This window comes from Galeopterus variegatus, unplaced genomic scaffold, assembly GCF_000696425.1.
Source record: "Galeopterus variegatus unplaced genomic scaffold, G_variegatus-3.0.2 Scaffold577, whole genome shotgun sequence".
NCBI classification, from domain to species: Eukaryota; Metazoa; Chordata; class Mammalia; order Dermoptera; family Cynocephalidae; genus Galeopterus; species Galeopterus variegatus.
In genome coordinates this window covers 282,932-305,401 of record NW_007726688.1, presented here as the reverse complement: position 1 = coordinate 305,401, position 22,470 = coordinate 282,932, and the positions used below count along the sequence as shown (strand labels likewise).

The window sequence follows — 22,470 nt, the reverse complement described above, 5'->3', positions numbered from 1 at the left end:
GTCACAGGGATTGATTAACTTAACAAATACTTGCTGTACATTTTTTATGTGCCAGGCCTTGGGTACTGGTGATATAATGCCTAGCCAAACGGACATGATCCCTGCCTTCGTGAAGCTTACAGTCTAGTGGGGAAGCCAGAAATTAAATACAAAGTCACATAAATAAATGTAAATTACAAACTCTGACAAGTGCTTGCAAGGGAAAAGGATTTATATTCATATTGTTCTGGTACAAAAACATCTGTGAGGATATGAACCTAGAATTAAACATTAGAGTTAAGCAGTAACAACAGAGCCTAAATGAGATTAAATATTTAGCCCAGAAGCCAAAAATAAATCCACATATTAAGGCAAATATTTAATATAGCAGAATATCTGAAAGAAATGATAGTTGTTATAAAGCTACTCTGAAATAGGTTGAGCATCTGTATCTGGAAATCAGAAATACTACAAAATCCTAAACTTCTTGAGTGCCAACATGATACCACAAGTGGAAAATTCCACACCTGATCTCATGTGATGGGTCATGTGTTTTCATGCACAAAATTATTCAAAATACTGTATAAAAGTACTTTCAGGTTATTTATATAAACGTGTCTATGAAACAAATGAATTTTGTGTTTAAACTTGGGTCCATCTCCAAGATATCTCATTATGTATATACAAATATTCCAAAATCTGAAAAAATCCAAAATCTGACACACTTCTGGTCCCAAGCATTTCAGATAAGGGATACTCAACCTGTAAAGTTTTGAAGTTCTTTCTAGAGGAATTTTATTTGGAGAATATTGCCTTATTAGAATATTCTTTTTATTCTTAATCATTTAAAATTATCGCTATAGCACAAAAGGAAATCTTTCACATATAGATTTATGTAAAGTTCACTTTCTTGATATTATTTAGCTTGATTAAATGCATGAGTCTAGTGTAACAGAAGTTACACTTTTGTTCATAGTTAACCATTGTTGCTAAAACCAAAAGGATCAGAATGATTTGGGTGTGCAAAAAGTTTTCTCACTGTAGTCTTCTGTCTTCTCCTCAGTGCAACCAGGGCAGAATTAGTTTAGCCTATAACCATTACCTGACACCAGTGTGTAGTTATGGCTGTAGGTAATAGATAAGTGAAGAGGAGGGCTTCCAATCATATGGTGAATCTTATGGCAGACCCTGGAATTTCCTATTTAATCAAAGGGCAGCCTGAACTTAGACAGTTTTGGTATGTAAAGACCCATTCTCTGAAAACATAGTGGGAAACAGACTGCTGTAGGGATGGCCTAAGAAAAAAGAGCTTGTGATACTCCTGGAAGGAGACCTGAATACTGTGATGGATATAGACAGTGTAGACAAACTTATTGTGAGCAGACTTATTCTGGGTCTTTCAATCTACTCCTAAATTTATTAGTACATCAATAAAAATGCAGTTTTTATATCTTCATATTTGTAGGAGGAAAGTTTTATATACTCGGATGAGAAAACAAAGATGTTTTATTTCCTTTGAATTTAAATTGTCTTACATTCTAGTTAATTGGCTGTTACTGTGACTAGTTCTTAGCTCTCTCATCAGATTTCATGTGTCAGGTATAATCTATTCCTCAGTGTTTCTAGGAAACAAGCTTTTCTTCAGTGATGTAAATCATTACATTATTGGTCGAGTGGTGATTTCCATTATTTTCTGGAGCATCAAGGAGAGTATAGCTTTGCTTAGTCAAGTGACCAACTCTTTTTTTTTTTTTTTTCACAAGTAATTGATGGCTTTTAAAAATCTATGAGAAAAAAGTGTGCAATTTTTCTATTTTAACACCATACCCTTATGTTCTTTTTTTTTAGTGTGGCTGGTAAAGAGGATAATACAGACACTGACCAGGAGAAGAAAGAAGAAAAGGGTGTTTCAGAAAGAGAAAACAATGAATTAGAAGTGGTAAGTATGAAAGGGTGAATTGTAAATTTTAGTCCCTGGATTAGGTTATTGTTGCTTGCTGATAACTGTACTAACAAGTTCATAAAGGGGAAATGGTTAATGAAAACCATTAACCATTAAACCATCCAGTTTGAACTATTTCCTCGAGGAGTTCTTTTTTTAATAAATGTGAGCCCTAAAATATTGGCAACTCTCAATCTTGTACATTGTGAAAGCATTTTGTGTGTGTGTGTGTGTGCGTGTGTGTGTGTGTTGGGGGGCATAGAATATTATAAGAGATGAAGTACTTTTTGTTTTAAGACATAATTATTATGTAATAACCTAAAATCTAAGAATGATTTTTGAATTGATAAAAAATGAAATTTTTGTGCTTCTGTACTTTGTACTCCTGCAGTCTCTCTTAGTGAGGTAATCAGTTTGCTTTGCCAATATTGCGGTATTAATGATCACAAATCATATTTTAGGAAGAGAGTCAAGAAGTGAGTGATCATGAGGATGAGGAAGAGGAGGAGGAGGAGGAAGAAGATGACATTGAAGGGGGTGAAAGTTCTGATGAATCAGATTCTGAATCAGATGAAAAAGGTACTTACTTTTTAGTACAAGGGCAAAAATTCATTTTGGGAAGTTTTTTAAACCATGACAGAAAACTCTTAACATTCCCTGTTTCATTCTTTATAAAAGCAACTTTTATGACTACTAACCTATATATGCCCCCAAGGCTCATGTGCTAAGCAGTGAAGAGTTCCTTCCCTTATTGGATTTAGTCATTGTGTGATTTCTAGTCTTATTTAGCATGATCAGTATCTGTTGTCCCTGATCAGTGTGAACATACTTTATTTTGCTCATCTTTTTATTTTTTGGTTTATCTAGGAAATTTTCCTTATAGCTGCCAAGTGAATACCTGGATATTGAAGGTGGTTTTTTATCGTCTTGCTTGAAAGCTAGAATTATGATATTTTGGCCTATTCTCAGTATTTTTATTTTCTTGTTTTATAAATAGCCGATTATCAAGCAGATTTAGCAAACATTACATGTGAAATTGCAATTAAGCAAAAGCTGATTGATGAACTAGAAAACAGCCAGAAAAGACTGCAGACGCTGAAAAAACAATATGAAGAGAAGCTAATGATGCTGCAACATAAAATTCGGGACACTCAGCTTGAAAGAGACCAGGTGCTTCAAAACTTAGGTAAGAATTATATTTAATTCAAATGAAAGTTCAAACTAAATTCTCAAAATGTGTTTTTATCTTCCCTTCCTTTAGAAGAGAAAACATGTTAGAAGCCACATTAAATGTTTATTTTTTGCAAGTCAAAATTTGTGCCTTAGATTTAAAAATTATACATGGCATATAAGAATATTCTGGTTACATTAAATATAAATTTGTCTCATTATGTTAAATATTGTTATTTATTTTTCATACTGATATCTATCTAGGCTATATCATTATTTTATCCAAAGTTGTGGATAATTGTTTTAAAGTCTTGATTCATGCTGAGGACATTTTGTAATAATTAAAAAAATAGCTTCAATAATCATTAAGTAGGTTAAGAGTACACAATAAAAGAGAGAGTGATTGAAAGACAGCCTGGCCTCCTGAAGCTTGGGCGTTTAGGAGAGAGCTCTTCTCTAAGGTCATGAGTTGTAAATCTGTGAAATAAAAATCAGTATCTCGCAAAAACAAATACAAATATCCTTTGGTCACTTAGGCTCGGTGGAATCTTACTCAGAAGAAAAGGCAAAAAAAGTTAGGTCTGAATATGAAAAGAAACTCCAAGCCATGAATAAGGAACTGCAGAGACTTCAGGCAGCTCAAAAAGAGCATGCAAGGTTGCTTAAAAATCAGTCTCAGTATGAAAAGCAATTGAAGAAATTGCAGCAGGATGTGATGGAAATGAAAAAAACAAAGGTATCGATTACATTTTCCATTAAAGTTTGATGTTGAGGATGCTGTGTCACTTGGGACAAAAAAATTATAGTGGTTCTTTCCATATTCAATAAAAGGTAAACCAGTGTTACAAATGATGCATTTCCCTTTGGCAGTTAAAAGTTTTTTCTGATAGTCATCCCTCATCAAATCCTTTCTTCGGAGTAGCTGAAAATCATGTGGTCCACAGGGCTTCTTGGACTTTGATGGGTATTTTTCCTCTTAAAACTCTTAGACAGGTTAACAAAAGTAAAAAAATATTTTAAACATGCAAGAAAAGCATAAATAATAACATAATAAACACTATATTCTCTACTTAGTTTAAGATATTAAACATTATAGGTACATATTAAGCCTCCTATGTTTTTCATTTCCCTATTCCCCAAGAAGTAAAATCACCTTGACTTCGGTGTTTATCATTCCCATGCATAGAAGAGTACAAATTTTTTCCCTCTGACCAGAGTATATAAATCCTGATCTGTTATTTGCTTTTGTTGTTGGATTATTTATTCTTAACATATGGCATGAAAATCAATGTAGTTTCCTTAAAATAGCAAACCTGGAAAGGATTTAGGAAGTAGTTAGATTATGATGTTGTGTTGTTGCTGATAATAACAATAGCTAAAAATTATTAGGTGCTTACTATGTTCCAGGCATTTTTATAAACACTGTACAGGTGTTAGCTCATTTAATTCTCATACTAGTTCAATGCTATGGAAATATTATTTTTATTGTATAGATTAGAAAATCAAAACCTGGAGAGGTTAAGTACTATGCTCAAGGTCACACAGCTATTGATAATAAATTAAGAAAATTTCATTCAAATTATAGAACAACTGAACATTGAATATGAAAAGCATAGAGCACTAAGTAATTTGATAGAAATGTATTAGAAATAGAAATGTCGAAATCCTACAGAAATAAGAATTGACTATTTAAAATGTGCAGCAAAACTCTACATGTTTTCACGTTAAGTATTGAGACTCCTAAGAACTTAACTTTCATACATGCGATTTATTTAATGAATGTTGTGATTGAGTAATTTCAGTAAATGTATGTACTTAATTCTTAAGGTTCGCCTAATGAAGCAAATGAAAGAGGAACAAGAGAAAGCCAGATTGACAGAGTCTAGAAGAAACAGAGAGATTGCTCAATTGAAAAAGGATCAACGTAAAAGAGATGTGAGTTAACTTTAACCTTCTATTACGTGAATGTTGTACATTGAACAAGAATGTTTAATAAGTGGAGGAAACATTTCTGATAACTATAACTATGAAATGTAGATTAAGGGCAATAAGTAAGCATTCATTTTATAAGAGGACATTTATTATAGTATGTGAATTATAGTCATTCAGTATAAAAGTTTATGAAAACACTAATACTGTAAATTTAGTTGATGCTTATTTCCTAGATGATGAGGTAGAAGTAAATGGCAAAGAGTGACTGGTTATCTCTAGGGAGACAAAGGAAGTAGTTGCAGTATTATATAAGATAGCAGTTTCAGGATGGTTCTGAAGATAGTTTCCTTACTAGAGATTCTTAAAAATGTTCCTGGAATAATAATAAGTCCTCACTAGAATAGGCTTATTTAAGGACTATAAAAATTTTCACCTTCTTTGATTTAAGAGTTCTACTTCCACGAATTCAAACTAAGAAAATAATCTAGAATAAGAAAAATTTCTGTGTGTTAAAATCTTCACTTTAAGGTTATTTGTAATTGCGAAAAAAGTAAAAATAACCAAGATACTTGACAGTAGGAGGAATGGTTAAATAAATTATGGTCCATTCCATTTAATGGGTTGTTATTAATCCATTAAAAATTAGGATTTAGAATCTATATAGTTATATGAAAAATGAATACAATTTAACATTAGGTGTAAAGTAAAGCAGCATTTAATATACATATGCTTGATTACCACGAGGGAAAAAAATAAAGGATACATACCAAATGCTAACTGTATTGTGTTAGGGTTACTGATTATGACTGATTTTTTCTTCTTCTTCTTTCCACATTTTTGGCAATATGGTTATCTCTTTAAAATGAGAAATTATGTTTATGATTTTTTTTTTTTTAAATAAGAGGCCATCAACTCCTTCCGCCCCCACCCCATTATTAGTTAGGTTTCATGCATTATTCCTTTTTACTTGCTCAACTTTTTCTAAATCCTTCCTGGAGAAAATATGAACACACAGCATATTTTAGAAAATGGAAATCTATTTTGGGAGGTAAAGAGAACACTTAAGGAGTTAGAGAGGAGAGAATAACATGGTAGAAAATAGATGTTTTGGCCACATAATTCCCATGTGGCTATATTTCTTTCTTTTTTTTCTCCAATATATCAACATATTTTGACAATTGGTGTTATTAATCACATGCATTTTCTGGGCATTTTGATTTTTTTTATACAGTATGTTCCCATTGAAATCAAGGAGAATCATCTTCTAAACATATTGCCTATTCTTTTTTTACCTGCTATTTTTTAAGACAGTGAGATATAGTTTACATACTATAAAATTCACCCTTTCAAAGTATACAATTCAGGTTTTTAGTATATTCACAATATTGTGTGCAACAATCACTGCTATCTAATTCAAGAACATTTTTCTCACTCCAAAAAGAAACCCCCTACCCATTAGCGATCACTCTATTGCCTCCCAGCTCCTGACAGTCATTAATCTACTCTTTGTCTCCATATATTTGCCTATTCTGGACATTTCTTATGAATGGAATAATATCATATGTGGCCCTTTTTGTCTGGCTTCTTTCACTTAGCATGATGTTTTCAAGGTCACCCATGTTGTAACATGTATCAACACTTCATCCCTTTTTATGGTTATATGGATAGAGCACATTTTGTTTATCCATTCAACAATTGACAGACATTTGGGTGGTATCTACTTTTTGGCTATTTATTTTATTTTGAGTGAAAACTTTTGGACAACAGAAATAATTTTTTTACACTGTATGCTACCTATTTTTTATTACTAATTTATATCAGATATAGACAGATCAATATTGAACAATTAACCCCTGGGATGAAACTTTTCTATCTTATTCATAACATATGATGCCTATATTCTATTATAAAGATATGAGGTTGGTTACTCACATGTAAAACTGTCAGACTCCTTCTCTTTTTTTTGTTTCTTTGTATGCATATTGATCTCCTTTCTAAATTACTCTTTGTCATATTCATCTTCGAACCCTTAGAAAACCAAGTGTGATGTTTGTATATCATACAAAAAATGTGAAAGATCTTGAGATTTCGTTTTCAACAGGAACAAATTCAGTGTAGTAACAAGTTTTAACCTATATGTTAATTGTAGTTTTTGGTAGTTCATTCATTTAAAAAACACTTATTAACTTTGCTTCTATGTCAATCACTGTAGTAGGCAATGAGGATATGACAGTAAGAGAGCGTCTTTTTCTCAAGGAATTTCCGTATGATGAAATAGGAATATCATAAACATGAAATGAATGATCTGTTTGAATTTGAGATACAAAACATGAAAGATTATTTGTTATATAACAGAATTTAAGTGCTGGACAGAATGTTTGCAATGAAGTTCAATTTCTAAGTTTCACCAAAGAGCACAGAGTTGAATAAATGATAGAACCAGAATGAGGATCTATGTTCATTTTTTCAGTCCAAAATTCTTTCCAAAATTATATTTCTATAGAATGGCTTGAAGTAATCCATAATTAGTTATCTTTATCATCTAGAGTACCTAGAAACAAATAGGTAGTCAATACTAACATATTTATTGTCCATTTACTTAACCCACTATAATAGCATTTCCAAAATTATTATAAAGTGCTAATACAATTAATATATGTTCTCCCTATTTTTACAACAGTTTATAATTATTGTGTATATTATAAAATGACTCATTGAAAATATTCTAAGCTTTGTTTCTTCTGTTTGTGCCTCAGCTAGCAACTAAAACAAAATTTCTAATAATAATTAAATGAGAATGTTCGTAAATCATTTAGACTATTTGCACATACTACGCACTATATAAGTGTTTGTTGAATAAAAGTATGGGGCACAGAGATAACTTTGCATTTTTCAGACAAGGATGGCTATATTAGTATGTATTTATGTTTGTTGGAATAAAATAGCTGTATCTGTAGTAATTGATAAAAGGTTGTTGACTCAGATTCTGCTAAGAACACTTATAGTTCCCAGGGAGATGGAGAAATGTTATTGTAGGAGTAGGAAGTATCATATCTTTCAATTTAATATTTCAGTGTATTCAATATTATTTTATAGCATCAACTTAGGCTTCTGGAAGCCCAAAAAAGAAACCAAGAAGTGGTTCTTCGTCGCAAAACTGAAGAGGTACAGTAAGCAAGTTGATGATTTGGAGGAAACATTCTGACTTTGAGATAAATGACATATTTCTGTAGATTAAGAGAATGAGTCAACCTCTGTTGCTATTTCAGGTTACAGCTCTTCGTCGACAAGTAAGGCCCATGTCAGATAAAGTGGCTGGGAAAGTCACTCGGAAGCTGAGTTCATCTGATGCCTCTGTTCAGGACACAGGTTCTAGTGCAGCTGCTGTTGAAACAGATCCATCAAAGGCAGGAGCCCAGCAGAAAATGAGAATTCCTGTGGCAAGAGTCCAGGCCTTACCAATGCCCACAACAAATGGAACCAGGTCCACATGATTCTTCTGTTCCTCCTGTCATAATCTGTGTGGGCATTAATACTGAATGTTGTAGTTAAATGAAAAAAACAGTTATTTGGTAGTGCATCAAATAAATGCATAAGTAATTATATTTGCCTATATTTATCTGATTATAGAAAAAAATATCAGAGGAAAGGATTGACTGGCCGAGTGTTTATTTCCAAGACAGCTCGCATGAAGTGGCAGCTTCTTGAGCGCAGGGTCACAGACATTATCATGCAGAAAATGACTATTTCTAATATGGAGGCAGATATGAATAGACTCCTCAAGGTATGGAAAATAGAAACTAGCTTCTCCCCCTTAGCTGACTGCTAATTTTTCTCTTCCAAATGTGCTCCCTTGGTAAATTTAATACTTACCAACTTATTTTTTTTGTTTTGATTGTACTGTATATGAACAGATGAACATCATTTCTTAAAATCCTACCTGTTTTCTCAATAGCAACGGGAAGAACTCACAAAAAGACGAGAGAAACTTTCAAAAAGAAGAGAGAAGATAATCAAGGAGAATGGAGAGGGAGATAAAAATGTGGTTAACATCAATGAGGAGATGGAGTCCCTAACTGCTAATATAGATTACATCAATGACAGTATTTCTGATTGTCAAGCCAACATCATGCAGATGGAAGAAGCAAAGGTTTGTAAGTTTAAAAATGTGTAATGGCTTAATGAAAAGTATTTTTGTACTGTTTATCATTCAAAACACTTTGAACTTTTATATGTAGGAATTTTCTATTTATTGGTTTAATCTGATTTTTAGGCTTTACATGTATACCACTTCCTGTCTACTCTCCAGATTTCTCTTCTGATTTTGTAGTATTATCTATTATTTGTACAACACATGTATCATTTATTGTATCCTGCCCTGGATCGCTAACTGCTCAAATGTATCTTACCTTTTCAATTGAACTATATGTTTCTTGGGGTAGGAATCATATTTTACACTTTTCTGAGCAGTCTCATTAGCTAAACAAGTACTATCAAATAAATACATGAATCAATAGGCTCTTGCCTTCTATTTAAATGCATTGGGTTCAAAGTAATGATCATAATATGCTGGTTTGATGTAGGAAGAAGGTGAGACATTGGATGTCACTGCAGTCATTAATGCTTGCACACTTACAGAAGCCCGATACCTGCTAGATCACTTCTTGTCAATGGGCATCAATAAGGTAAGATTTAACTACCCTGTTACTGAAAACTTTTTTGACTAATTAATTGTAGTTTGTTTATCTTCCTCCAATAACCTTCTGTAATAAGACAGAAGATTGTTCTTAATTGTAAAGTATTCCTTTTACCTTTACTTAGAGTTTAGAAAAGTCAGCATTATTTAGATCAATTTCATTAGCTTCTAATCTATTAGGCTTATGTATTAGAACAGATAAATAAAGAAGAAATAATTCCTCTTTTGCTTTAACAAAGGAAACATTTAAAAAAAATTTCTCAGGATGCAAATAAATTTGGTACCATAACTGTTTTAATTCCGATTCTTTACAGCTCAAAAGAGAATCAGAAAGGAAAAATAGTTGTATTATCCTCCTCTTTTGAATGTAAATGCTCTAATTTGTCTCCTGTATGAAGCTTCTACCCAAATGCTGAAGGTGCTAATGACTTCTAATCCCACCATGGATTGTGTTAGACCCTTTATGTTATGTTCTCCCACTTAATCTCTACAATGTGCCAGCAAGTAGGCATTATTCACATCATTTTGCATATGAGGAAACTGAGATTTTGGAAGATCACCAAGCTAATAAGTGGAGGAGCTAGAATGAATCAAGGTCTATCTGATGTCAAAGTCCATATATCATATGCATTTGCTATTTGATACAGATCTTTGTGTGGTAGATTCTGTTTTGTATGACCTAAGATACTTTTTTGTTGTTGTTGCAGGGACTTCAGGCCGCCCAGAAAGAGGCTCAAATTAAAGTACTTGAAGGTCGACTCAAACAAACTGAAATAACCAGTGCTACACAAAATCAGCTCTTATTCCATATGTTGAAAGAGAAAGCAGAATTAAATCCTGAGCTAGATGCTTTACTAGGCCATGCTTTACAAGGTAATTTGAACTAAATTTTAATTAAATGGATTGCATGGTACCTTTGCTCTTTGAACATGCTATGCTATATCTCTTTCCTCTATGGCTTGACTGAATAGATGCTATATTTACTTATGCTTTTAGTAATTGTTTCTTCTTTAATTTGCATGTGTAAATTTTGGGGGAGGTAATTATAGTTGTTCCAAGAAATGATTACCGACTTTAAGAGGCTTACTTAAACTTATTAAGCAGTTAGTTTCTATGGGTAAAGAAGACCAACCAAGTTTCTGAATTGGTTTTATAAATTACTTAAAATAGTAAAGTTTTATTATGTTACTCTGCATATCTTATGCCTTAAAAAATAAATTTATAAGTTATTGCTATGGCATCTATTCTACATATCTTATAAATGGTACATAATCTTGTTTTATGTGAGAGTTTTTAACTTTGGATCTGTTTTGATTGGAGTATTGCTTTTTGTTTCCTTTTTGCTGTTATTTACACAGATCTAGATAGCGTACCATTAGGTAAGTATGTTTAGCTTTCTGTGTATCCTACAGCTGCATGAATTACTAATTGTTCATGTACACTAATTGTGGTACCTCTTATTTAAAAAATTTTTATTGGCAGTCAACTGGTTTTTGCATGATCTTTTTGGAAATGTGTCCATGACCACAAACATACTAAGTCTTTGTCTTTATTAAAATTCCTGATGTTTAAATTCTCAGATGTTTAAAGAAGTATGCTTTAGTTAATTATTTCTTTTATTATTTGAGCTCCAGTTGTGGCTCCAGTTTCATAAATCCTCTGCGTTCTTTCTCTTTCTTGTAGGAAAAAATGGAATATATGTTCCTTTTTAATTTTTAAATATACCTATTAACATGCATCTATTATTTTAACTTTAAAAATAACTTTCTTTCATATGTGTCTGATGTATATTTATTTGTCTTTGGTATATATTTGCTAGATTCCTTCCTATTTTATTTTTGTAAAATTAGGCACACATTTTTTAATATTGTAAATTGAATAAAACTATCGAAAGGATTTCATCTGAACAGGTCAAAATGGTATTTGTAATCATAGCATAATATTGTCAAGTTAGAAGGAACTTTATAGATCATTAGGTATAGAGGTTTTCAACCTTTTTCTCCTGCTTCTGCAACAGTCACATGAAATATACCCACCCATTGGTAACATCTCTGTCTCTTCTTAGTGATGATACATATGAAGGACCACCAGTATCAGGGAAATTTTATTACTTGCGATTTGTCTGAATGATAATTTTTGGAACATAATTTTATTTAATTAAAGTCATTTTAATAAAATCTGATCTTAACTTTTTTTTCTAGTTGCAAAGCTGTCAAAAGTTTTCTAGATGCTTTTGCTTCAAGGAGAGGAAAGTAACTGAAAGATTAAGCATAATTACCTCTCTGTGTCATTAGAATAATTATAGTCTGTAATTTATTACATTTATTTTAAATACGATGTTATGCAAATAAAGTACTTGATCCTTTTGATTTTTTAGCTGTTTACATGACATATTAATATCAAAATAGTATTTTCTTAAGATGCACTGTGTAATATGTATGTGGAAAGGCTATTATTTTAAGCTACTCAGGCCATGGCAAAGACACATAGAAGTGGAATTGGTTAAAAGGAGCTAAGTTAGGCTGTTCAAGTACCTGGCATTATAACTAGCATTTTTGCCATTCCATGTGTTATCAAGCAAGTTTCTTCCCCTCCCTTTCTCCCTGGCCCACTCTCTTCCCCTCCTTCTGTCCCTCCTCGCCCTTCCTCCTCTTCTTCCTCCACCTGCTCCTCCTTTTCTTCTTCCTCTTCCTCTTCCTGCTCCTTCTTCTCTTTGTCGTTCTTAGTGGCTCAACTTGTAATATAATATAGTACAATCTCGTTGAACTTGGAAGAAAAATTCTTTGATGTCCTTTTGTGAAGAAAAATATTAACCTGCTAAATTGATGAGCAGTATTTCTTCTTCACAACTTTCAAACAACTTTCAATTATCCTTTGCTTGAAGAAGGGTCAGAAGCAGAGAGTGGAAACCTACTTAACAGTTGTAACCTATGACTCATGGCAGAAATTTGTCCTAGGGATCAGGACTGTCTAGACCAGAGGAGCTGGAGGAAGATCATGGGAGGGAAAAGCAATGAGATTTAAATACATAGAAGTTAGACAGTCAGATACATTGCTTTGAAAAACATGTGCTTAGCTCTCCAATTTTACCTCAAGCATTGGGCTGGGGACTGGAAATCAAAGATGAATAAGATGGTAATCTTGTCTTTATGGACTTGATGCCCTGCTGAGGGTGACAGATGATGAATAGATTATGATACATTGCAGTGAGAGCAGTGATTGGGATATATACAGGGAATTATGGGGGCACAGAGTGGGGCCACCTATAAAGAATGAAGGAATCAATGAAGGCTTTCTGGAGGAGGTGACATTTGAGCTGAAATATAAAGGTAGAAAAAGGGTTAGCTAGGTAAAAGACAAGGTTGAAGGGGGGACAGAGAAGACTAACTCCAGGCAGAAGAACAGCACAATTTAAGGCAGGGAAATTTAGCCATAATATTGTGTGCATGAGACATACAAACAGGTTAGTGCCCCAGAGCAACAAGTACATGACATGGAATGATGGAACTTAAGGCTAGAGGATCAGCCAGGACTAGCACCCCATGCTAACAGGCTTGTACTTTTGTAGCTCTTGAAGAACATCCTTATTTTTCTATACCTATATTGGGGTCCCTAAGTTCACCCCATCTTTGGAGATTTGCTAGAAGGCTCATGGGACTCAGCATATGTTTGTATTCATGACTAAGATTTATGAGAACAGTGTGGTAAGGATACACAGCTGGATCATGAGGGAAAAAGACATAGATGGACTCTGGAAGAATCCATGTTCAGGCTTATTTATGCTCTCTCTGTCCCAGGAGTGACCACACAGAGTGCAGTCATCCCCTGGGAACAAAAATGCAGCAATATGCCCAGGAAAGTCCATTAGACACTCAGTGCTCAAGGTTTTTATTGGGCACGGTCACAGAGGTATCGTTTGTTTAACATGTACCAGAATTCTAGACTCCTAGAATGAAAGCAAGTGTTCAGCATAAACCATATAGTTTGCACAAACAGCTCAGGTACAGTAGTCACTGTTGACATGGGATACTCTGAGAGCTAAGTTTTCAGCTGTCAGCCAAAGGTCAGTTTTGCAATTTTTTTTTTTTTTTTTTTTTTGGCAGTTGGCCAGTTCAGGGATCTGAACCCTTGACCTTGGTGTTACAAGGCAGTGCTCTAACCAACTGAGCTAATCAGCCAGCCCCTAGCAGACAAACCTGTCTAAGGATAACAGTCTCAGGGCTGCTATATTAACTGTTTTCTGTACACTACTCTTTCTCTCTCTCCTATCTCTGTCTGGCTACCTATATACCGTCTATATATCTTTTAAAAAATAATTTTAAAAAGAAGACCAAAAAACCCCAGCCATTTGCTTAACTTTGAGTGAAATGAGACTGAAACTTCACACTGATATGTATGAACTCAGGGCATTTGGGAGTTTTGTCTCTGTCTTTGGCTTTGAAGCTGCTGTGATGGGAAAAGAAGGTGACCTTGAATTGGAGTTAGGGTCTCAGAGCTGAGAGTATGAAAGTGAGGTGATGGTATATCCTGTGCCCAGACCACCTCGTGGTTCTCACCAAACTCAGTCCTGAAGAGGGGTCTGAGTTAGTGACTGTCTGGGTGGGGTCCTCTGTGCTCTGGCTAGGTTAGTTATGTCAAGACATAATTATCTCAAAATAAGGCACACATGCATAAGCAGGAATTAAGTGGTTTTTACTAAGCACTCACATGATGTTTAACATATTGTTAGGTTCATCACTCCCTGCAAGAAAAATTCTTGCAAATCTTAGCCTGCTTTTATATTTTATACATGGGAAAACATAGGCTAGGTTTGCCATTTCCTTATAACCTCAGTTTCTATATTGTCAGTTAATTCAACACCTTGGCACTCAGTTATCCTGTCTGTGAAGCAAGTCCTTGAGTCTTCCTCTACTAGTGGTCTTTGAGATATACAATACTTTCAAGACCACCATTTTCTTCATTTTGGAAAGTAAACTCCATTTGTGTGGGTCCTAGATGTGGTTCCATTTCAGATAACAGTATCCAATATTACTGAATGTCTATCAAGGTGTCTGCTAAACCATGAGGAAGAAAGGGAACGTCACTGTAAAGAAAGGAATTAGTTGACTCATGGGCCACATTCCACCTGTATAAAATAAATTAAAATTAAAAGGGGATGAAACCTATATATTTTTTATTAATTTATATGTCATTCATAATATTGTCTTTAGTTTTGTGGAATGATTTTATTTTAAAAAGTATATGTTTTAATAACCTCACCTATGTTGGGGATGCAATGGCATTGTAAGTAGTTTATTTTTGATGGTTGTTTTGTTTATTGACTTCTTACCAGTTATATATGTTTCATTTTTCTGTCTTTTTACTAGTCTGCTACAATTGGAAATAGCAGTGGTTTATTTGTATTAGTTTTCAGAACCGTTGCATGCAAACCTATTGTTTTTGTCTTCTGTGTACCTGTGAATGAGCTGCATGCTGATGTGGGATTTCTGAACAATTCCACACACTCCTCTCTCTCTTTCTACTTGAAGGCAAAAATAAAAAAATTTAAAAAAGAAAAATATTTAAGTAAATTGGCATAACTCATAAAGTAAAATAAGTATGAGGGTACTTCAAAAAGTTCATGGAAAATAGAATTTAAAGATAATACGAATATTTCCATGAACTTTTTGAAGTGCCCTTGTATGTTTACACTTACATAGTGTTCTTGGTTGGCTCAATACATTAAAGGAAGCTCATGTAGGATTTATTTTAACATTGCAGTTTTAATCATGACTCTGATATATATATATGTGTGGATATATATGAGTATATGTTTACTCAGTTAAACACATGAAGTCATTCCTATCCTATGAACATTCTCATCCAGTGAATGTTATTCTTCTATGCTTTACCATTCAAACTCATGGTTTTCCTATCTTGAACATGTTTTTTCCTTATCCTAGGATTTGATTAAAGGAGGTTTTTAGAAATATTTTTCTACAGTTCTATCTATTTTGATTCAGCTATTAAAATCATAGTGCCCATATTGATATGTTGAGCTGATATTTTTTATAGCATAGGGATTGCAGTCACCATTCAAACTGTGATATGTGGGTAAAACTTACATTTCGCACATTTTTTTTTTTTAGAAAATGTAGAGGATAGTACTGATGAGGATGCACCTTTAAACAGCCCAGGATCAGAAGGAAGGTAAGAGAATCTTCAGAAAAGTAATAGATTTGACTTATTTCTATAATATTTTTAATACTTTTATCCTGTTGTTTCAAACAATTGCCATAAAATGGAAATAATTTTGAATTTTATGGCTAAGTGAATAGCACTAGAAACACTTAGAAAGCACTAGAAATACAGAAACCAAACTAAATCATGCTTAACCATGACAAATTTTAAAATAATAATACTGAAATATTTAAGGAAGAACAATGAATTATATTTAAGTTAGCTCATTTTGATTTTAAATATTGTCTTTGTTTTACATAGGCATATAATTTTTTTCATAATTGTAAACATAGAGGACATATAGATTTTTATAATGAGTTCTCATTTAATCTTGTGACTAATTATTTATTTGCACGTAGCACACTGTCTTCAGACCTTATGAAGCTTTGTGGCGAAGTGAAACCTAAGAATAAGGTAAGGAGAATTGAAAATACCAGGGAAATATTTTTTCCACTGTTTTTTGTAATTAGTATTAAACACATAGGCCTCAGATTAATCGATTAGCCAGTAGGTGTGCTTTTACCAAAGCTCTTCCATGTGTAAAAAAATTTAGTTCTTTATCATATTTCCCTTTAAGTGATAACTGAAAAAAACTTTTAGTGGAAAATTTCTCCTTGGTGGAACTTGGGCTTTAATGTGTTCTTGCACTTTTCGCACTGGATAGGATATAATTATGGAGGCTAATTCTTAAGCTGTTAGTTGACTAAACTGTAGACTCTACAGTGGCATACAATATAAATTCTTTAGATTGGCAGGAGATTTTTGGAATTTTAGCATTATACTATGTTCTTAAGTAGTTCTTTTGTTTATTTTGTTTGAGATTATTGATGTGGTTTGAATAATAAGACAACTCTTAATCATCATGTGTTAAAAACTTATGAGGCTATAATTCATATTTTTAGGGTTTAAAGAAATAAATGTAAATATAAATATAAATTCTGTTAAACGTGTAAAACATGGTACATGTCAGATTGATTGTGGTAACTTTTAAAAACTTGGTTATGAATATTCATGAGATGCAAAGCTGATTGTCACCCCTCGTGCCCAAGATGTGAAGGCCAGATCTGTACTGGCAGCATGCCCATTACCACAAATTGAGTTTGTACCCTGTGTCCCCCACCCAATTATCCCCAACCTCCCTCCCCTTCCTGCTTTCCCCCCCACTCCACTTTGTATCTCAAGGTATGTTCTCTCCCTCTGCAAGTCCAGCGCACCATTGTGGTCTTTCTTTCCTTCTTTCTTTTGCTCATAGCTCCCACTTATGAGTGAGCACATGCGGTATTTATCCCTCTGTGCTTTGCCTATATCACTCAACATAAGTTTCTCCATGCTCATCCCTGTTGTTGCAAATGGGAGAATTTCATTCTTTTTTATGGCAGAATAGTATTCCATGGTGTATATATACCACAGTTTTCTTATCCAATCATCCATTGATGGACATTTAGGTTGGCTCCGTGTCTTGGCTATTGTAAACAGAGCTGCGATGAACATGGGAGTGCAGGTATTCCTTTGACATGTTGATTTCAATTCCTCTGGGTATGTACTCAAAAGTGGGATTGCTGGATAGTATGGAAGATCTATCTGTTGTTGTGAGAAACCTCCATACTGTTTTCCATAGTGGTTATACTAATTTACAGTTCCACCAACAGTGTAGGAGCATTCTCTTCTCTCCACACCCTTGCCAGCATTTTTTATTTTCCATCTTTTTGATTATAGCTGGTCTAACTGGGGTGAGGTGATATCGAAATGTAGTTTTAATTTTCATTTCCCTGATGACTAGTGATGTTGAGCATTTTTTCATGTACCTGTTGGCTGTTCGTATGTCTTCCTTTAAAACATGTCTTTTGAGCTCCTTTGCCCATTTTTTAATTGGGTTGTTTTTTTTTTTACTGTGTAATTGCTTGAGTTCCTTGTATATTGTGGACCTTAATCCCTTTTCAGATGCATAGTTAGCAAAAATTTTCTCCCACTCTGTAGGTTGTCATTTCACCCTGTTGATTGTTTCCTTTGCTGTGCAGAAGCTTTTTAGTTTGATATAGTTCCATTTGTTTAATTTTTTCTTTTGCTGCTTGTGCTTCTGGGCTCATGTATATAAAGTCTATGCCCAGACCTAGTACCTGAAATTTTTCACCTACATTTTCCCTTAGTAATTTTACAGTTTCATGTCTTCTACTTAAGTCTTTAATCCATTTTGAGTTGATTTTAGTATATGGTGAGAGGTTCATATCTAGTTTCATTCTTCTGCATATGGATATCCAATTATGCCAGTATCACTTGTTGAGGAGGCAGTCTTTTCCTCGATGTAGATTTTTGTTGCCTTTGTGCAATAGCAGATGGCTGTAAGCCTGAGGGGTGATTTCTGGGTTCTCAATTCTGCTCCACTGGTCTGAGTGTCTATTTTAATGCCAGTACCATGCTGTTTTGGTTACAATAGCTTTGTAGTATAATTTGAAGTCTGGTAGTGTTATGCCTCCAGCTTTTTTTTTTTTTTGCTCAGGATTGCTTTGGCTATTTGAGGTCTTTTGTCATTCCATATAAATGTTAAGATTGTTTTACCATTTCTGTGAAGAATGTCATTGGTATTTTGATGGGGATTGCATTGAATCTGTAGATCGCTTTGGGTAGTATAGACATTTTCACAATGTTAATTCTTACAATCTGATTGTGGTAGCATTTGATACTAGATGAATTAACTAATGATCTTAAGATGTTTGAAAACAAAGAATTCTTGGAATGCTTAGTAAATAATAATGGATGAATGGATAGATCAGGACCTGAAACAATAATACTGTGCAAATAGACAGGATAAATTTAAGGCCCTCAGTGGTTAATTAGGTAATGTAAATGAGTAATTTGGCTGAGTGTGAAACAATGAGTTGGGGGGTCATTGTGATTACCTGGGAAGAACAGGTACCACCTAAAGCAAATAGCCACCACCAAGTCTTGCTTGTGTTTGCCATGTGAGAATATGGGCCGAAGGCTACCAGAGTCTCTTTTTCAAGAGAAGTCTTAATTATGGATTTTTATGTAGAATTTCCTGATCTTTAAAACAACAGGCAAGACAGTCAAAAAACAACTCCAGGCTCTTGTTTGGTCTTTGAGCTACTGGTTTGGCAACATGTGGTTTGTGTTTTATTATTCTAAATAAGCAGAGGTTACCAAAACTCAAAGAAAACATTCTAATATGGTTTGGATCCAGTACTAAGTAAAGGAGAGAATCTCTTAAGGTAACTTTTATCTTTCATGCCCTGTGAAAGCCTAGTTAGTCAGGCCCTTGTAGGATAGCAGAGAGAGACATGAAGTGGTGTCATAAAGGTCATCTCCTGGATAAACCACTCTGGTTTGGAATTGCCAAGGAAAAATTCTTCTCTGCCCTAGGCCCTTGGCAGTGATGAGAATTGACAGTGTAAAAAATGGCTGCAGGGCTTTCTCTTTCTAAACATTTTCTGAAGTGCTACTGGCTACTTCTTTTAAACTACAAAGATGCCTGCAAGAATCTCCCATCATTTCTTTTGCACTCATTGAAAAAATGAGTTGTTTATATATTTTAAATAAATATGTACAAGCACTGTGTTAAGTGCAGGGGATATAAAGTTGAATAAAACAGGGTGCCTGCCCTCTAGAGGCTTATAATCCTTGATTATCCATTAATACCTTATGATATCAACAACCAACTCCGAGCAATAGCAGGGTAATCATTTGGTTTTCAGGAGTAAAGAAAGAAATGCTTATAGTGCATTTTGATTCTAGGAAAATAACCTTTACCTATCTCACCATCCTGCCAAAAGCTGGTGTTGGCTGGTATTGAATTATCTAGCTGACAGATTAAACACATATTTAAGCTATCAGGGGAGCAGGGTCATAAGAGTTGGAAAAAAAATTTAAAGACTTATATTAAAGAAAGTATTTAAGCATGGGATAAATCAGAAATTAGTTGACTTTCCCTGAAATTTTCTTTTGGTTTAATTTCTTTATTTCTTTTTTTTCTAAATTATACATTGAGGGAGCTGGCCCATGAGTGGCAGGATAACACAGTAATATTGGGGGCAGATTGCCTGGCTTTGAGTCTGGCTTTGCCACTTGCTACCTATATGACCTTGGGAAAGTTACTTAGCTTCTCTGTGCCTCAGTTTACTCATTCATGGATTGGGATGATAATATTACCTATCTATATGCTAATGTAATAAAGTGTTTAGAACAGATGGGGTACAATATAAATGTTGGCTATTTTTATGGCCTCTAAAGGTCTTATCTGGCTGTAGCTCTGGCTTGTCACTATCTTACAATGCTATGTTTGACACGCCTGCTAGGAAAAGGCACACTAAATGTTTTTACTTATTTCAAACTAATATAAATCTCTATCCCCTAATCATCTTTTATGCAAAAGTTTGCTCCTGATTGCTTTTCCTTCCATTCTCTGACTAGGCACGAAGGAGAACCACCACTCAAATGGAGTTGCTGTATGCAGATAGCAGTGAACTAGCTTCAGATACTAGTACAGGAGATGCCTCCTTGCCTGGCCCTCTTACACCTGTTGCAGAAGGGCAAGAGATTGGAATGAATACAGAGACAAGTGGTACTTCTGCTAGGGAAAAAGAGCTCTCTCCCCCATCTGGCTTACCTTCTAAGATAGGCAGCATGTAAGTCTGGCCCATCTACACTAACTTCTTTTCTTTTGGCTTTTTTTTTTTTTAATATGCATGTTACTAATTTCTTTTTCTATTTTTAAAAATTTATGTAAATAAGATCTCTGGTTTTCAAAGTAATTTCTGTTAGGTGTTGTCTCCCCTAATTTTTTGGATAGTCAAAATTATTTAAGATGAGATGTTCTTTATTAAATTGCTTTGTCTTGTCTCCAAGTTTTAGGATCATTCGTAAGGGTTATAATTTTTATAAAGGCTGAATTATGAATTACAGACAAAACTTATTTAGAAATACCTAAATTAGATTAGTTATACCTATGAAACCGTTATATATAAACAGAAGCTTTAAAGACTCTTAATTTTGCTTTGGATTATCTATATCCTAGTTCCAGGAGCCTGGTCAGCATAGAAAATCTTTGCCGACCCTTTTAAAGAAAGAAAGATACAACAATTACAATAATTCTTTGAACGTTCAAAAGGAGAGAGCAGAACAAAGGCCACCAAAGATGTGAAAGGATGAGGGTTAGGGAGAAATTGGTAAAGGGCCACAAAAAATGTTTACATAGCATAATGATAAAATTAAAAAAAAAATTAAAAAAGAAAAAAAGAAATACCGATTACAAACTTAATACATTTTGAGCTTTCCTAATTTTTTACCTTGAAACACATTTCATGTCTGGAATGAGTGTGTGCCAAAAGTATTTTTATTGGTATTATTAAGGATTTTAAGGAGGGAATATTCTCTCTCCCTCCATGATAATCTGAACAAAAAAACCTTCTATTAAAAACGAATCTTACTTGGAATTTTTTAATTATAGTATGAAGGAAAGAGAAAGATTTCCCTACACAGCCAGTGTGTATGTTGTATGTACCGTGTGTGCGCGCGCGTGTGTTTTTATAGTTATATTAAAATTAGATCAGTCATTCACTGGTTAAGATATTTAAAGACATTTTTCAAACTAACTCTGACATATGATCGAGCAAATGATTTTTGGAATGACTAAATCTCTGCATTGAGTAATATTGCTCAAAAAAACAGCGCACACTATATGACTCTGCAAATAATGCAAAATAACAAACTTTCCACCCTTTAATATCTGTTACCCCTAATATTCTACATTTTATGAAGATATTTTCATTATATTCTATTCAATGATCTCACCTACTACCTTCAGTTCTAAAATTAATTTTAGTGATGACAGAACTTTCTTGCATGTGCTTGAGGTGGCCTATTTAATAAACTATTGGATTTGCTGTTGGAGATTGCTAACCAGTATAGCTTATGGCTTCAGTGCTTTTGTGATAAGATGAGAGTAGAAGAAATGCTTTTGGTGAAGGTAGTGACATAGAACTGAGGATAGATTTTAGGGATTTGCATGTGTTCGGGATTTAGTCTGTGAGATGAGTAAAGACTTTTGGAACTTCAAGACTAAATCTATGGCCTGGAATCCAGAATCAGGTAATATCTTCTTTTTACCTTTTTTCATTTAAAAAATTTGTCCTTTATGACAGGTTGTAGAAAATATCTTTTGGACTCTGTCTCTTTATGTGATTTATTTTTAAGTTTTCATAAATTCAGATGCTTGTACACACAAATTTGTAATTCTTTACAAATTTAAGAGTTGGTCACATGTTTGGTGCAGTAACTCTTATAAGCCATTACTGTACAACATTTATTTCACGAAGTCAAATAATTTATTCAAGTGACCCTTATGATTTAAATGATGCTGAATTTCTAAAATGTGATTTCCTCTTATTAGAAAACTCGGGCACATGAAGTTTTATTATCTTTGAAATAGGAATCATGTAAACCCATTCTGGAGTCTTGCTTTCTAATTCCGTAGTTTTTCTTTCTTTCTTTTTTTTTTTTTTTTTTTTTGGGGGCTGGC

At 33.8% G+C, this 22,470-nt stretch overlaps 1 protein-coding gene across 11 annotated transcripts in view; it reads left to right on the top strand.

Moving 5' to 3' along the window:
- Positions 1 to 22,470, top strand: part of KIF21A (kinesin family member 21A) — a 141,369-nt gene that overhangs the window by 94,482 nt on the left and 24,417 nt on the right. For 8 of the 11 annotated variants that reach the window (XM_008570170.1, XM_008570164.1, XM_008570169.1 and 5 more), the window contains 15 exons: positions 1,828 to 1,918; positions 2,383 to 2,500; positions 2,919 to 3,107; positions 3,628 to 3,827; positions 4,919 to 5,026; positions 8,120 to 8,188; positions 8,293 to 8,507; positions 8,654 to 8,807; positions 8,979 to 9,173; positions 9,607 to 9,708; positions 10,427 to 10,592; positions 11,078 to 11,098; positions 15,848 to 15,908; positions 16,298 to 16,352; positions 20,364 to 20,578. In XM_008570170.1, coding sequence (XP_008568392.1) covers positions 1,828 to 1,918; positions 2,383 to 2,500; positions 2,919 to 3,107; positions 3,628 to 3,827; positions 4,919 to 5,026; positions 8,120 to 8,188; positions 8,293 to 8,507; positions 8,654 to 8,807; positions 8,979 to 9,173; positions 9,607 to 9,708; positions 10,427 to 10,592; positions 11,078 to 11,098; positions 15,848 to 15,908; positions 16,298 to 16,352; positions 20,364 to 20,578 — 1,959 coding nt within the window. The remainder of the gene's footprint in view (positions 1 to 1,827; positions 1,919 to 2,382; positions 2,501 to 2,918; positions 3,108 to 3,627; positions 3,828 to 4,918; positions 5,027 to 8,119; positions 8,189 to 8,292; positions 8,508 to 8,653; positions 8,808 to 8,978; positions 9,174 to 9,606; positions 9,709 to 10,426; positions 10,593 to 11,077; positions 11,099 to 15,847; positions 15,909 to 16,297; positions 16,353 to 20,363; positions 20,579 to 22,470) is intronic. The other 3 variants (XM_008570167.1, XM_008570171.1, XM_008570166.1) reach the window with 1 other exon arrangement.